This window comes from Phyllostomus discolor, chromosome 3, assembly GCF_004126475.2.
Source record: "Phyllostomus discolor isolate MPI-MPIP mPhyDis1 chromosome 3, mPhyDis1.pri.v3, whole genome shotgun sequence".
Taxonomy (NCBI): Eukaryota; Metazoa; Chordata; class Mammalia; order Chiroptera; family Phyllostomidae; genus Phyllostomus; species Phyllostomus discolor.
Genome location: NC_040905.2, coordinates 115,884,916 through 115,901,005, shown reverse-complemented (window position 1 = coordinate 115,901,005; position 16,090 = coordinate 115,884,916). Strand labels below are relative to the sequence as shown.

At 51.2% G+C, this 16,090-nt stretch overlaps 1 protein-coding gene across 6 annotated transcripts in view; it reads left to right on the top strand.

The window, feature by feature from the left end:
- The first annotated feature begins 500 nt into the window (after positions 1–500).
- Positions 501–16,090, top strand: part of RAB40C (RAB40C, member RAS oncogene family) — a 31,927-nt gene continuing 16,337 nt past the window's right edge. The window contains exons 1-2 of one of the 6 annotated variants that reach the window (XM_028519263.2): positions 502–701; positions 1,447–1,672. In XM_028519263.2, the coding sequence (XP_028375064.1) occupies positions 1,531–1,672 (142 nt within the window). In that variant the 5' untranslated portion in view covers positions 502–701; positions 1,447–1,530. The other 5 variants (XM_036021143.1, XM_036021144.1, XM_036021142.1 and 2 more) reach the window with 5 other exon arrangements.

The following is a 16,090-nucleotide window of genomic DNA, read 5'->3' as shown; positions in this document are numbered from 1 at the left end:
GTCACTTCCTCCTGGAGGCCTCCATGGTCAAGGTTTGGAGTCCCACGTCCTGACTCGCCTTGTGGGCCCTGCAGAATCTCCTCACCTAGCCTGACACGGACTCAGCTGGACATCTAGGCTCCGCCCCGGGCACTTGGGGGCAGAGCCCTGTCACTCTGCCTCTGAAGCCTGTGCTGCCAACACCTCTGACAGCTAAAGCGGCATCCACCTGCGGAGCCACCGTGGTTCTAGAACGTTAAGACTTCACAGCCACGCGCTGTGGCCTACAGCCTTGACCGGGGCAAAGGGCATAAGCCCCGGCCTGCACCCCCGGGAAGCTCGCTTAATTAGCTCAGAGTGGCCTCGCCCACTGTCCCGGCCCGCCACAGCCCGGACCCAACCAAAGCCCTCTCGACCCCGTCCCCTTCTGGAGGCGAAAGCCTAGTTTCTCCCGGATCCCCAGCGCCGATTGGCTGCCTTAGCCCCGCCACTCCTGGGTCACGCCCCCGTCGCGGGAAGTCGGCTTCCGCAAGCGCAGTTCCAGGGGCCACCCTGCGCTCTCTGGGGTCTCTGCGGAAGCAGACGGCCGCAGCTTACTAGAGGGTTTAGTCCTCCGGGCTACAGCTGCATCACCTCACCACCGGGACAGCCACTATCCAACTCCGGTCTACGGGACGGAAGGGGGCGTATGCAAACAACCTGGAGTTACAAGCCCCTGATTGGTAAGCGTATAGGGAAAGCAGTGGGAAATAGGAGATGGGCTTAGAAGGCCTTGATCGACGTGTTGATGGTCCAGTGGCTCTGGGAAGATCCGCGGCGGTGGCCAATGACGGCGGGGAGGGGCAGGGCGGGCTAGGACTAAAGGTTTGTAGAGGCAGTGGGCGGGGTTGTGGGTGGTTCCGGGATTCTCCGGAGCTGTTGGTGCTGACTGACGTGCCAGCGGACCAGTGGTTCTGGGAAAGCAAAGGGAGAGTGGCCAACGGCAACGGCGACGAGTAGAGGCGGCTGGAATCTTTGCAACGCTGTGTGGGGAACAGTGTGGGGGCGGGCAGTCATGACGGACGTGCACAGAGGCCAGTGATCTCGAGAAAGCGGCGGTGGGTGACCAACGGCGATCCAAGGGAGGTGGGATAGGGCGGTGATGGGGTGGGGCGATGGGAGGCTTTGCTGTGGTGTGTGGGAAACGGTGGGGGCGGGCAGACGCGAAGGACGTGCTCGCGCGCCAATGGGTAGGGGCAGGTAGGCGGCGGGCAGCCAATGGTGGCGCGTGGTCTGGGGGCGAGGCAGGGCTGCGCGGCGCTGTGCGGGAAGCAGCGGGGCGGTGGCAGCGCTTAGGTGAAGCGGGAGGCGGAGCAGGTGCGGGCCCCGGGCGCTTTGCCCCGGGCGGTCGGGGCGGCAGTCGGTGCGGTCGGGCCCTCGCGGACCGAGCCTCGCCGGCCCCCGCTCACCCACCCCTGGTCCCCGCAGGTCGGTCAGAGGCCTCCTCCCCGCCGTGCTCCCGCGGCTGGCGCCGTGGGCATGCGGGTGCGGCCTGCGCGCGCGTGAGCTAGGATGGGGACGCAGGGCAGCCCGGTCAAAAGCTACGACTACCTGCTCAAGTTCCTGCTGGTGGGAGACAGCGATGTGGGCAAGGGCGAGATCCTGGAGAGCCTGCAGGACGGCGCGGCCGAATCCCCATACGCCTACAGCAACGGTAAGGAGGCCCCGCAGCTGGCCTGTCCTCGGGGAGCCGCTCCCCGTCCCCTCCCGGGAAGGGCGCAGGGCCCTCGTATGCGGGGCTCTCCCTGCTGGGCCCAAGGCTGCTCGGAAGCCTTGTGAGCACCACGCAGTCCCCACAGTTAGCTGGCTTGGGAGGTGCCTCTCCCGGTGGACCTGAGCTGCCACCTCCTGTCACATCGGGTCTGTAATGAGAACTGCGCCAACCAGCCATTTGCCCTACCCGGTTAGACTGCAATTAGGAGCCAAGGATCAGCGCCTTGCCTTTCTTCATCTCTTCACTGTGGTTAAAGCCTAACACTGCCTGGCAAGGAGCAAGCCTGTGGCAATTTGCAATCTGTTTTCTTTCTCACTATTTTCAACTCTAATAAAGGCCTGAGGCTGGGAAAAAGCAGCTGGATTCTGTATAATCAACTTGGCAGTTTGAGTTATCAGCTCGAGGCCTAGGGGCCTTTTTAGAGGCTAAGGGCTTAATGGGAGGCTGAGATTCTGCTGTGAGCTTCCTGGAGAAGGGTTTTAATCACAGAGCAGCTTGGTGGCTGCTGGGTGACAACTGACCTAGGAGGTGTGTGAAGAAAATGTTCGGGGGATTGAGAAAGGATGTACCTGAGGGGGGAGCATCCAGTAGTCTCATGGAGGCTGTGGTTCTGTGGTGGACGGCCAGGGTTGTCTCACGACCCTGTGGTGTGTGCACAGATGGGGGTGTGGGACCCAAAGGCAGGCTTTTCCCCTGAAATGTTTACTCACTGCTCAGGGGAATCAACACTTTGTGCTGGAAGAAAACACACCCTCCCCCCCCCTCCCGTTCATGGTGTTATTAAAATTTCTTTTAAAATTTCTTGTTGCACCTTGGCCAGGTGGCTCAGCTTGTTGGAACATCATCCTATACACCAAAAAGGTTGAGGGTTCGATTCCTGGTCAGGGAACATAACTAGATTGTGGGTTCAAACCCTGGTCAGGACATGTACAGGAGGCAACTGATCTGTTTCTCACATCGATGTTTCTCTAAAAAAAAATATCAATAAAAAAACATATCCTTGGGTGAGGATTAAAATTTCTGGTTGCATGGCTAAGGTACACATCATCAGCACTTGTCTGAGCTCCCCTTAATTCACATGTTTAATGTAGAAAAACATAGTTATCTCAGTCAAGAAGCAGTGTGGCCTATCCCCACTCTGCGATGGGGCCCTTGTCCCAGGCCACAAAGGGTGTTTCCTTAGGAGAACCAGGGACTCTGCCTATAGTATGTCAGTGTCCAGTCTCTCCAAGGATCTTTTGTTTTTCTGGCAGTTCTGTCTTGTCCCACCAATTTTACTTCAAGTCCTTGCCCTCCACACTCTTTGTTGCTTTGTTTCCTGGGCTCTTGTCAGTCCTGTCTGACTGCTCTGAGCGTTTACTGTTTGCCAAATTGCTTACCTTTGGGCAGCTGAGAGTGCGGACGCAGCTCTTCCGACCCTTTCGATTTAGGACTTGTCAAGGTTGTTGGATCACCTGAACTGGCTGGATGCCCTTCCTGTTGTAACAGCTTCAGCATTGGGCAATTGTGCTAGATGCACGCTGTGCCACCTCCCAAAGTATGTGCTTTCAGTCCTAGCTGAGAGAAGACACCTGGAAGGGCAAGAAAGGAGGAACTCTGGATTTGTTTATAGGTGAGGAAAATATGAGGCCAGCCAGGGACATGAGAGGGAGGGCTTTTGCTGAGGCTTCTACCAGCCACTGCCACCTTTATGGACACTTGGCAGCCACTGTCAGGGGTGCCCCTCATGACTCAATCAGTAGGTGGTTGAGTTGCTTTTCCAGTGGCAGTGTTATTTCCTGGAGTGCTGCCTCTGGGCTGCTGGTGGGATGTGAGAAGAGTGTGAGAGGGGTTGGGCTTCTTCAGGGGCATCTTTTCCTGGGACATAGATTTGTACTTCTGAGGGTCAGCTTAGCCTCACCATCAGGTACTCCAGCTGGGTGTGGTGAGCATTCAGGGAACACAGAGCCTAGCTGGAGAGATAGGAACCACCTTCTGTCCCCTCTGTCAGATTGCAGTGCATTGCCACACTTCCTATGACATGCTGACTGAGTAAAACCTAGAGACCTGCCTGGGATAGCGAAGGTGTTTGGTCCCACCGAGGACCACCTGCCAGAAATGGAGAAGAAACCACTCTTAGAAAGGTTCCATGTGCTGTTAAGGCCAGGACATACTCACAGGTTACTGCAAGTTCCCCATAGCAGTAAGCAGAGAAGAGAAGGCAGAGTGCCTGGCCCCTGTGTCTGGGGGTCCCTGAGGTTGAGATGTATGCAATATGAGAAGTGGGCCTTTGTGCTCAGGGCCACCACTCACTGATCTAAGGGCCCCCTGTTCTTTATCAGGGTGAAGTTGGTGGGCATGTGCATACTCTCTGCTCCTCCTAAGGCTTCCTAAGGGAACCTGCTGGGGGTTTGGGAAGCTCTGCAGCAACTGGTTCTCAGGATTCAGCAACATGGGAATTTTTCCTTTAAAAACGTTGTAATATCCATGGTCTGGCTGGTGTGGCTCAGTGGATTGAGCACTGGCCTGCGAATCGAAGGGTCGCTGGTTCAGTTCCCAGTCAGGGAACATGCCTGGGTTATAGGCCAGGTCCCCAGTGGGGGGCGTGTGAGAGGCAACTGATCAATGTTTCTCTCCCTCTCTTTCTCCCTCCCTTTCTTTCTCTCTAAAAGTAAATAAATAAAACCTTTTTTTAAAAAGTTGTAATATTCAAGAGTTTTTTAAAATTTCTGATCCTCTTACAATGGATATACACGCTATTTCTTTTTCCCCTGTGTTGTTAAAATCCCTCAGCACGTCTCTAGCCTTCTTGTTTTCAGCCTAAAGTTTCATGGTTCTTCTGACTAGGAGCAGGTGACCCATGGCAGTGAGGTCCCCACTAGTGACAAGCATGCAACCAAACCCCTTTCATTGGGCTACTCAGATGACTTACCCACATGGAAGTCTTGTCTAGCTTGTTCCTCAGACATGTACATGAGTGCATGTTGCTCTCCTTGCTTTATAAACATATGAGTCATCCAAACAGCCTTTATTAGAACTGATGCCTGCAGTAGTGACGAGCCACACGTGACAATGTGCCAACCGTGCAGGAGCCTACAGTGGCTCTTGGAGTCTGGTGATACTAATGTGCTCTGGGCTTACTGGTTTCCGTAGATCTGGAGACCTTCCTCTCAGGAGGTTTGCTTTCCCTTTTTCTTAACTGCACAGGAGTGATTTTAGAGTGCCTGTGCTCTCCTCAACAGAGCAGAACACTTTGTGTAGAGGTTCCACTGGGCCATCTGCTAGGGAAATGTGCTCCAGAACATAAGCCCTAAAGAGTCTGGGTTGTGGAAGCTGGCAGGAAGAAGGCAGAGTGTTCCACGAGCAGCTTCTGCTCCCGAGTGCACTGCCAGATCTGACTCTGCTCCAAGGCTGTTGTTTCCTGAGGCGGTGTGCTGGGCACACCCTGGTTCGCAGCCCGTCCTGTTTTCCCAGGGTGGTGAAGGTCCTGACTAAAACGGCCGTGTCCTCTGAGCCTTGGTTCCCACACGTCTTCACGACAAGGGTCAACAGGAAGATTTGGTGTAGTCGATACGGTGTTGTCCTCGACACTCCTGGCATGAGAGCTGCACACAGGAGGCGCTAACTGAATGTGTTCTGAATGAAGGTGCAGCTTGTGTGTAGCGTCCCCATTCTGACAGTCCCTCTCTCTTTCTGTGCTTGGTTGGGCTCACATGTCTGGCCTTCATCCATTTTCTGGGCAGTTTATTGGGCTTTGCCTTTTCTTTGTTAGATGCCAGGGTCTGAGGTGGGGCCGAGCCCCTCGGCGCTGTTCCTCATCCGGTTCTCACTGCTACCCTGCGGTGGAGGTGTCCTCACCATTCCATTCTGTGGATGAGGAGCCAAGGGTCGGCACACTGAGGGCCTGCAGCTCTCGGGCAGCACACAGCCTGGAACCCCTGTCTTCTTTCGTGTGGGCTGTCTGACCCCCTTCTTAAGGAACTCGGTGCTTCGAGTAGTGAGAGTGACCCTCTTCGCTGGGCACTCTCCTTGTGCCCTTGCCCTCACCTCCACCCTGGGCCTGGGCCTGGCTCCTCTCTCTGGTGATCATAGCCCTCCTCCCTGGTGCCTCCTGTGCATTTGGCGTGTGTTTTCAGTGCATCCCAAACTGAACTCTTTTCTTCTCCTGGCACCTCTGTCCTGGTCTTGGGGCTGCCTCCTCCCTCTGCTCTGGGGCCCGGGACCAGTCACTGAGGTTCGTTTGTTCTCCTTTCACTGCACTGCTTCTGCCCTTCTGCCTCCCTCCTGCCTGCATCTAGCAGAGCAGCAGAGCCCTGAGAGCTCCCAGGTCAGCCACCGGCCAGGACAGCAAACCATGGGTTTCCAGAGAGGTTTCCAGAAGACTGTGAAGGGCCATTCCAGATCTGTCTGTGTCTGTTGGCCCTGTTGCCAGAGGCACTCAGCTGCTGTGTGTGGTGTCAAGATCAACTCGCCCCACCTGAGATGGTGGCAGGCCGGGGCGCAGGGGGAGACAGATGTCCTTATCTGCATCAGGTTATGCTAACTGGGCTGATGTGTAATTTGTACTGGCATGACCATTCCTAAATTTTCAGAAAACATTTGAGTAGGTAGAATGTTTTCAATGTTAAGTTTCTCCCAATCTTTAGCACTTTCCGTAAGCTAAACAGGTAACAGGTAAGTGCTTCCATGGCAGGCACACTCCTGTGCAGAGTTGGGTCACTCTTTCAAGGTTGTGTGGTTGCAGTGACACTGCTTTGTTGTGTTGTGTATGTCTAACGTCACCATTCCCATTACCAAGAATGTTTGTGGCTTGGATGATGAATTAAATAGAAACATGTTACAGGAAGTGAAGAAGAAAGCGAGAGGGTCCTGCAGGCACTTTTGCCACTTGTTCTGAATGAATTGTCATTGGCAAGATGTGACATTGTTGGTTCCTGAGAACCTGGCCACTGAGCTGCTCTGGGTGAGGGGGAAGAGAAGGGATGGAGTGTAGCCAGGCCAGAGTTGTGGGCGGCACCTAGTTAGGTGGCATGCCCCTCCCTCGATGGGGTGTTGTGGGGCCTGGGGCTGTATGAGTCAGGGTGTCCTGCATTGGGTGTTTTGGAGAAAGTGGGGAAAAGTGTCAGTGTGTGGGACCCTGGCCTGGAGCAAGCTGCAGAAAGAATGGGAGAGGGAGGGGAGCTGGCCTGTGGGGCAGGGTTTCCTGCCCTGGGCCCTCAGGAGCAGGATGTTGGGACTGTGAGCACAGGCCTCAGAGACCAGGGGAGGGGCTGAGCCAACACCAGGTGTGTGGGTTCATCATTAGGATGGGACATGAGGGTAAATACAAGTGAGTAAAGTGAACTTGAACTTTTAACCGAGGTTTCTGAGGTTTCCTGGCTATGATTGTGCTCGTATAGGGCCAATAGTGACAGGCAAACTCTGATATCCACAGCGATTGTCTTTTGCCAAAACGGGAAGATAATCTCACCGGCTGTGGCCACATGCCCTTCAGAGGGTAGAAGAGGGACCAGGGACCGGTAAACTCAGCATTTGATGGAGAAGGGAAAGATCCAAGGACCTGAGCAGGATGGTGGGTGGGACCAGACAAGCTTTGCCCCCTCAAGGTGCTGGTGCTGACGTGGCAGAGGGGTGTGGCACCTCGTCTAAACTCACAAGAGGGAAGCAATTCATGTGGGGCTGGGGTTGCTAGGAAAGACAGGCCTTCGGGGTTGCAAAGAGGGAGGGAAAAGGAGGAGTGGCCTAACCAAGTAGTGCAGAGGGTGTAGTATCAGGAGGCCGGCATCCTGAGAGAGGGAGTCCACCACTCAGAGAGGGCATCCCAGCATCCTTGAGGAAGAGCAGAGAATGAAGAAAGCCCAAGTGTGGAAAGGCAGGTACTTTACAGATTTTGAAAAGTGTCAAAGTACAGGCAGACAGGTGCCAGATCTCTGGGCAAGTACATTAGTGTCAGTCCTAGACACTACTCAGCTGGGTGAGGACCATGTGTTTGTGAGCCCAAGAAGCCACCAGGTGCTTCCTAGGTTGGGTGGCAGCACTGTGGCTGAGGTGGGCCTGTGTTCCATCTGGCACTTCTTGGGGTCATAAGCTGTGTCTTGCCAGCCTGGACCTTCCCAGGAAGCAGTTGCCTGTCGACGGGGCCAGGGTAGGGTAAGTGCCTGCCACTCAGGTCTCTGCTGGGAGGGATGGGTGACAGGTGAAGTGATGTTTTCAGGACTTCGATGCTTTGTACAGCCTTGAGTGACTGAAGGAACATGGTGCCATCTAATGGGGTGCCGAGGCTCTGTGTGCAGGCCCAAGAATCACTGCATAGGAGTCGGTTGCTGCAACTTGGCAGCAGTGATGACCGTCCACCCAGCATGTGCACCATCACTGGTACCCGCCTCAAAGCCTCTGGGCCCTGCGTGGCTATTACAGATGCACACTTAGCACTTGTGTTTGCACTGTTATGTAATCACTTTGTATTGATTTCTGCTTTCCGTTGTTTGGTCCGCTCTCTTCTGGTCCACTGTTGTCAGTGCTCAAACTGCTGAAAGGCTTCAGGAGCTGAGTCCGATTTTCTTAAAGTCACCATTTGGGCAGGGGAAGGCCTGTCCCTGGTGCAGATCTCAGGAGCAGTGCGGATGACAGAGCAGCTTGCAGAAGCTGCTGCACTGGTCCGTGACACAGATCTCCCGCAGGAGTCGGCGGCCCCAGGCTGACACACACACTCATGCCGGCATGCACTCTTGGTCACTGGAGCTGGCAGTGACTTGAGTGGGGCCAGGTCAGAGGTGACCAGGCCCCTCAGTGGTGGTGTTGCCAGTAGGAGTATTTTCCTTATTTTAAGTCACTTGGCCACACAAAGAGTCAAAGAGAGGAGATTATAATGAAACAGCGGTTTCCAACCTTCTCCATCTCATGGCACACATAAACTACTAAAATTCTACAGCGCACCAAAAACTATATTATATATTGTGCCAGTGTGACCAAAAAATAGGTATAATTTTATTCACTCATACCGGGTTGTTATTGTTGTGTTGGCCATCATCCTTTTTGGATTGGACAGTCTAAGGGAGGCTGACTCAGTAGTCAGGTACCACATGTTGTAAAGATTCCCGTGGCATACCACCCTGCCTGCCACAGTGCACCAGGTGGAAATCGCTGTGATGAAAAATACATGGAAAGATGTGTAACCTTAAAATTGAACAGGATGGAACAATCGCCTGCAAGTCGGTCACAGAGTGAGTCCGCTAACACTCAGCACTGACGGCGCTCACAGAGGGCCGCAGAAGCGCGTGTGGGGTGCTCTCAGTAAGGGACTCCATGGCCTGTACCCAGAGCCTGAAGAAGTCTTCCCCTTTTGACCGAGTAATTAGGATCTCTCCTGGGGAATGATAGGGGACACAGCTAGGAAAAATCAAGGCTTTGTGGTTTGTTTTTTTTATTAAAAATGAAAACCCTGAAACAGCCTACGCATTCAAGAGTGGAAATATGGCATAGTCATAGGGTCAGATTATTATACAGCCTTTTAAAATGCTGATTTGGAGGAATATTTAATGCATATTCAGTGATACGGGGTAGTCTCTGAAATCTTAAGTGGGAAAGAAGTATGCTTAATTATATAGTGTATCAGTGAGTGTCAGATGAAAGAGAATCGTGCAGTGAAATACACGAAAACATAAACGGTGGTTATCTGTGTATTTGGGGGTTATGACTAATTGCAGCTGTCCTGTATTTCCCCTGGTTTTGCGTACAGACGTGCTTGTTTTCCTTTATGGACAACAGAAAGCTTTGGTTTGAATTGGTCTGGTGTGGTTTTTAAGGCATTAAGGAAAATTCTTCACTGCCCTAGCGTTTTTCTTGAAACCCAGCATGCCAGTGGAGACACAAAAGCATTTTGAAATTTATTAGGTAACTTCCGCTTTCTTTTCGTCCTTCACCAGGCAGCTCCCTTTCTTTTCTCCCGAGCGACCGGCTTGTACGTGCGCCTGTGGTGGTAGACCCTCGCCTGTAGAAGGGCAGGCATGGGTCACCCGAGGATCGTCCTTTTCCCCAGAATGCCTATGTGATCAGCACGTTAGGGGCAGGTGTTCACACCTGGCTCTGTTCTGTATTCAGACTTATCTTGTGGGGTGATTCAGGCCCTTGTGGTCAAAAGGCCTACTAATCTAAACTCTGAGCAGGTCAATATCCAGTGGGTTTACTTTTTTTAAAAATAGATTTTATTGGCATAATTGACAGACAATAAAATGTACCTATTCAGAGTGCACGTGTAAGTCGGGTGAGTGTGACAAGTGTATACGCCTACATAACTACTTCTGGAATAGAGACCTAGAATATGTCCACCTCCCCCACCCCTCAGGTTCTCTCCTGCCCCTTGAAAGTCTGGCCCCCGGCCCCAGCCCTCACCAGTCCGCTTCCTGTCCCTCTAGAGTACTTTTGCCTCTCCAGAACTTCCTGTAAATTGAATCATGCAATAAGGTTTTCCTTATCTTTGGTTTGTTTCACTCAGCATAATGTATGTGAAATTCTCACGTTCCTTTCTTTTTGTTCCTACCTTCCTTTGCATAAATATATCCCAATCTGTTTTTCTGTTTACCTGTCGGTACTGCTGTTGGCTATTGTAAATAATGCTGCTGTGAACATTCTTGTATAAGTCCTTTAAACACTTTTTAAAATTTAGTTTTTGTGGTAAAATATGCATATTTATCACATTGGCCACTTGTGAGTGTATGATTCAGGTTCTTTTTTTTTTTTTTTTTAAGATTTTATTTATTTATTTATTTTTAGAGAGGGAAAGGAGGAAGAGAGAGAGAGAGAGAGAGAGAGGGAGAGAAACATCAATGTGCGGTTGCTAGGGGTTATGGCCTGCAACCCAGGAATGTACCCTGGCTGGGAATCGAACCTGGGACACTTTGGTTCCCAGCCCGCGCTCAATCCACTGAGCTATGCCAGCCAGGTGATTCAGGTTCTTGAAGCACATTCATAATGCACAAGTCCTTGTGTGTCTGCTTAACTTACAAGAACTCACCAGACTGTGTCCTAAAGTCACTCTGTCACTGGGAGTTCCCACCTGCAAGGCATGAGGGTTCCGTGCTCTACACCTTGGCCGCCGTTTGATATTGTCAGCCTTTCTTTCTTTTGATAAACTTTATTGAGGTATAATTTATGTACCAAAAACCTGTATGCATTTAAAGTTAGAAGTAGAAGGAGCGTTGACAGGTGTGCACACACCGTCCTTGTGCTGTTTGCACGCCAGCCCCTCTGGCCCCCAACCTGACAGCCGCTGACCTCTGTGTTATAGACTGGCTTGCATTTCTAGAGCTTTTCTGTAAATGGAATCCCACCATTTGTACTCTTGTGTCTCTGGCTTCTTTGTGTCTCCAGTTTTTGTGGGATTCGGCTACGTTATCATGTGTGGTTGTAGTTCACTCCTTTGTATTGTGTAGACTTCACACTTTCTGCAGGGGGGTTTGGGGGTTATTCTGAATAGTGCTCCTATGGAAATTCTCACACAGGCACACCTCAGGAATATTGCAGGGTCAGTTCCAGATTGCCTTCGTAGAGCAAGTTGTAATCTTTTTTCGGGTGGAAAGTGTTGCCTTAGTTTGTAAAAAAGGCATACCAGCCCTGGCTGGTGTGGCTCAATGGATTGATTGATTGCCGCCAAGCCTGCAAACCAGAGGGTTGTGGGTTCAATTCCCAGTCAAGACACAGGCCTGGGTTGTGGGCCAGGTCCCCAGTAAGGGGCACATGAGAGACAACCACACATTGATGTTTCTCTCCCTCCCTTCTCCTCTCCCTAAAAATAAATAAAATCTAAAAAAACAAAATACACACTGTGTAGAACAATAATACAAAGTCTTATGTGTTTTTTATGTGTATGTGTTTTTGATGGATATATGCACATGTTTCTGGCAGGGGGTCCTCTGAGGAGTGGGATTGCTGGGCTGTAGGGTATATATATGTTTAGCCTTAGTTGATGCCACCAAACAGTTTTCCAAAGCAGCCGAACAACTTCTGTCCCATCAGGAGGGTGTAAAAGTTCCGTTTGCCCCACATCCTGCTTTCATTTCAGCAGCTGCCTGTTTCTCTGTAAGGGCCGTACATGCTCTGCTCTGTGGGTCACCTTCTGTTATTTAAACATTCCACAGTGGATGGATTTTTTTAGTTTGTATCCAGTTTACTTATAATAAAAGACTTATGTAAGTAGTAGATAGCCTTTACTTACTTTTATACCTAGATACTAATTTTTTGTTACTGCTATAACATTGTCTGACGGTTCTGTATGTAGGCCCTAGGTCAACAGTCACGGTGTTGACAGGCCATGTTCCTTTCTGCAGGTCTTCTTCCTTGTTCATTGAGTTGTTGGCAGAATTTAGTTCTTTGTGCTGTATGACCAAGGTCCCCGTTCTTTGCTAGCTGTGAACTGAGAGCCATGCCAGCTTCTAGAGATTGCCCACATTCCTCACTTGTGTTCCCCTTCCTCCATCTTCAAAGCCAGATCAAGGTCCCTCCCGGGCTTTGAGTCTCTCCTGCCTCCAAACTCATCGTTCTGACTCAGGCGGGAAAGGGTCCCCACCTTTAAGGACAAATGTGATGGTATTGGGCCCACCAGGATAATCCAGGATCCTCTTCCCTCTCAAGATCCATGGCCTCAGTGGTACCTGCAAAGTACCTCAGCCCTGTAGGAAGCGTGTTCACAGGTCCCAGGGATTAGGGTGTGGGCATCTCCAGACTGTTACTCCAACACCACACCTTTATAAAAAGTTCTTTTGTTGTTTTGTTCTGATGGGTTTTCATAGGTATAGTGGCTGCTCAGAGGAGTGTATGTGTGCAATAACTGGTATTAGTTATTGCTATGGACCATATGTTTGGGACCCGCCCCCTGCCCCCAAATTCATATGTAGAAACCTAACCCCCAAGGCAGTGGTATTAGGAGTTGGGGCCTTGGAGAGTTGACTAGGTCTTGAGGGTGGAGAACCTTGTGAATTGAAACAGTACCTTACAAGAGACCCCACAGGGTTCCCTTGCCCTTTCTGCCACGTGAGGACACAGCAAGAGGCTGACCGTCTGTGAACTAGGAAGTGGGATCTCACTAGACACTGACTTTGCTGGTACCTCGGTCTTGGATTTCCAGGATCTAGAACGGTGCAAAATAAGTTTCTGTCATTTATAGGCTCCCCGATCTGTAATATTCTGTTATAGCATCCCAAGCCAGCTAAGAAATTACCACAAATTGACTACCTTAAAACAACACCCACTTATTAGTGTATAGTTTTTTGGGGTCAGAAATCTGGGCACAACTTAGCTAGGTCCTTACAGGGCCTCAGGGTTTTTCACAGGCTGTAGTCACTTGAGGCGTGGGACAGAATCCCTTCTAAACCCACATGGCTGTTGGCAGCACCTGGCCACCCTCTGTTCCTGGCCACATGGTCCTTTCTACACGGCAGCTTGTTCATAGAACCATCAAGTGAGAGAATCAGCCTACAGGAGTCTCACGTAATGTGATCACAGAGGGGGCATCTATTACTTGGCCCTACTCAGGATCAAAAGCAAGTATCAGCTCCTACTACCCTTAAGGGGAGGTACCCAGAGGCATGACTGCCAGGAGGCAGGATCCTGGACCCACTGAGAGTGTCCACCACACTGCTTAGTATTGCCTCCTTGGGGTTGCACAAAGTTGTGTGCCCACTGAGACTTGTAGAATTGCCTTTTCTGTCCCCAAGCGCGCCCTATGGTGTGAGTCACATTTCCTTGGCCATAGCACATGAAGGTGAAGGCTTCACAGGCCAGGGGAATGTGTCTTGGGCTGCATGCACGTACAGGATGGCCACCCGAGCCTGCCTGGATGGCTGCTGTATGGATCCCAGGACACTTCCCTGTGTCTCCCTGTGTTATGAAAAGCTTTTTCTGGTTCCTTTTTTTTTCCTTTTGTGTGCCTTTCGGGGCTTATTTTCCCTGCCTAAGAAGTAACACTAAGAAACAGCATCCTGTCTTGGGTTTGGGGGTGGTACCCTCACTCTGGGCATTGGATGTCATCTTGAAAACACAGGAGTGCACTTCATTCAGACATCCTGGCTGGGACCGTGTTTCCCAGGAGGTGAGATCTGGGAACTATGAACAGCCTGGGCTTTCAGCCCAGCAGCACCGCCTGCCAGTGTGGAGGGGCAACGCTGCACGGAGCCTTCCCCGAAGTCACTAGGTGGCCTAGGCTCCGCTGGGTCACCTGCCTCGCCGTGAGGGCATGATGTTCACAGTTCCCCTGGCCCAGGGGTGCTCCCAGCCCCATCGTAGAGCCTTGCAGTGGGGAGAGCCTACTGGGAATGGTTTCCTTTCCTTCAGCCACTAGCCAGCATTGTAGTTTCTGGTGGTTGCTTTAAACACTTCAGGAGAGGACATTGGTTAGCATTTTCTGTTTCACTCTTAAATCCAATTTTTTATTACTCGTTTTTTGTTCATTGTTAGGGATTTTTAAAAAGTCTCCCTGTGACTTTTAATCATGTTGGAAAATAGCTGCATCATTACACACTGGGGGGTCACCATTGCTGGAAAAGAGGGGGTTGCAAACGTGCCATCCAGGCAGGCAGCGTCTCTCCAGCCGGCCCCTCCAGACGGCCCAAGTGTTACCTGGGCAGCTGTGTGGGAAGTGCCTTCACTCAGAGGACTGCCAGGGCGTCAGTAGCGGTCCCTATTCTGACTGGCCCCTGCTTCCACTGAACACCGGAACATTGAACTTAAAAACATCCAACAATCTTGATTCATGCACCCAAAACAGAGCCGAGAGGGAGGATCTCAACCGACAGCTGAGAACTTTTGGTTCCTGTTCACCTGTGTCGGTCCCTTGCCCTGATTACCTCATAACGTCCTAGGGCTGTGGTGAGCGTGGGTTCCCGGGGGTCTGTTGTCCTGCATCAGTGCTAACAGACATGAGAGCATCTAGAAACCCTGAAAGAAGGGATGTGCAGGAGGAACTCGTGACTTCAGGCCTGCTCTGCCCTGAGATTTCTGATGGAACACTATGCCTTGACTTCAGCCGGCAGAGCGGCTGCTGTGCTGTGCTGGAGAGTGGCTGGCCCAGGAAGACTGGATTGAGCACCAGATTGTCCTTGACAGTCTGGCCATGTAGCCGTGGATGCCCCACTCCTGAGTACGGGTGGCCAGGTGAAGACAGCTGATGTCATGTTCATCAGTGCCACCCAGCCCTTAGCCTTCCTCCTCTGTGTCCCCACAACTCTGCCTACAGCTCCTGATGAAGTGGGTCCCAGCAGGCAGGAGGGGCTGCCCTGGTAAATTCCCCAGATCACCAGGATGTGGCAACTGTCAGAAAATGAAGTGCCATTCCAGAAAATTGAGACTTTAATGATCATTTTGATACATCCCTCCTTCCTCTACCTCCTTTCTCTGAATTTGAAATACCTCTTTGAAGGATGGCAGTCAACAGACAGGTAATTACGATGTTCCTGCAACTCCAGCCTCCATCAGCGATTTTTTGGAGTGGGTGAACTGCTTTGTGCTTTTCCCTGCCTTGGCTGTTGTCAGGGGACAACAGGGTCATGAGGGACATCACTAGGCTACAAGGCCAGTGGTGCATGGGCACAGTGTGGGGAGGCCTCCACCACATGCTGTGCTGAGCCCAGGCATGTCCTTCTGGACCAGTGCTTTGCTAATCCCCTTCACCGTGGTGAAAAGGAATGAAGTTCATCCCTGGCCAGTGTGGCTCAGTTGGTCAGAGCATCATCCTGTGAACTGAAAGGTTGCAAGTTCGATTCCCAGTTGGGGCACATGCCTAGGTCATAGGTTCTGTCCTGGTCAGGGCATGTACAAGAGGCAACTGATTGAAGTTTCTCTCTCATGTTGATATTTCTTTCCCTCTCTTTCTCCCTCTCTTCCCCTCTCTCTAAAATTAATAAGCATGTCCTCAGGTGAGGATTTTTTAAAAAAGGGAATGAAATTCATAGCTAATCAATTCTACTTACACTCAGAACTAAACAGACATGCACATATACATGTATCTGCAGTATAAAGGAGAGTGAAAGCAGTGCAAGGTGTCATAAGATCATTTGAATTTCAGTAGGTCATTGCTCGTACTAGATGCTCATTAAGTGACAATAAAAATGTATCTGGTGTAGGTGTCACTGTGGGTGATGAGATTTTTTCTAAAATGATGACAACTCCTTAGCTTTTAAAAGATTTTTATTTATTTTTAGAGCAAAAGGAAGGAAGTGAGAAAGAGAAGGAGAGAAACATCGACATGGGAGAGGATTATTGATCGGTTGCTTCTCACACGCTCGCAGCTGGGGATCTGGCCCGCAACCCAGGCATGTGTCCTGACTGGGAATCGAACTGTGACCTTTTGGTTTGTGGGATGATGCCCAACCCACTGTGCCACACCAG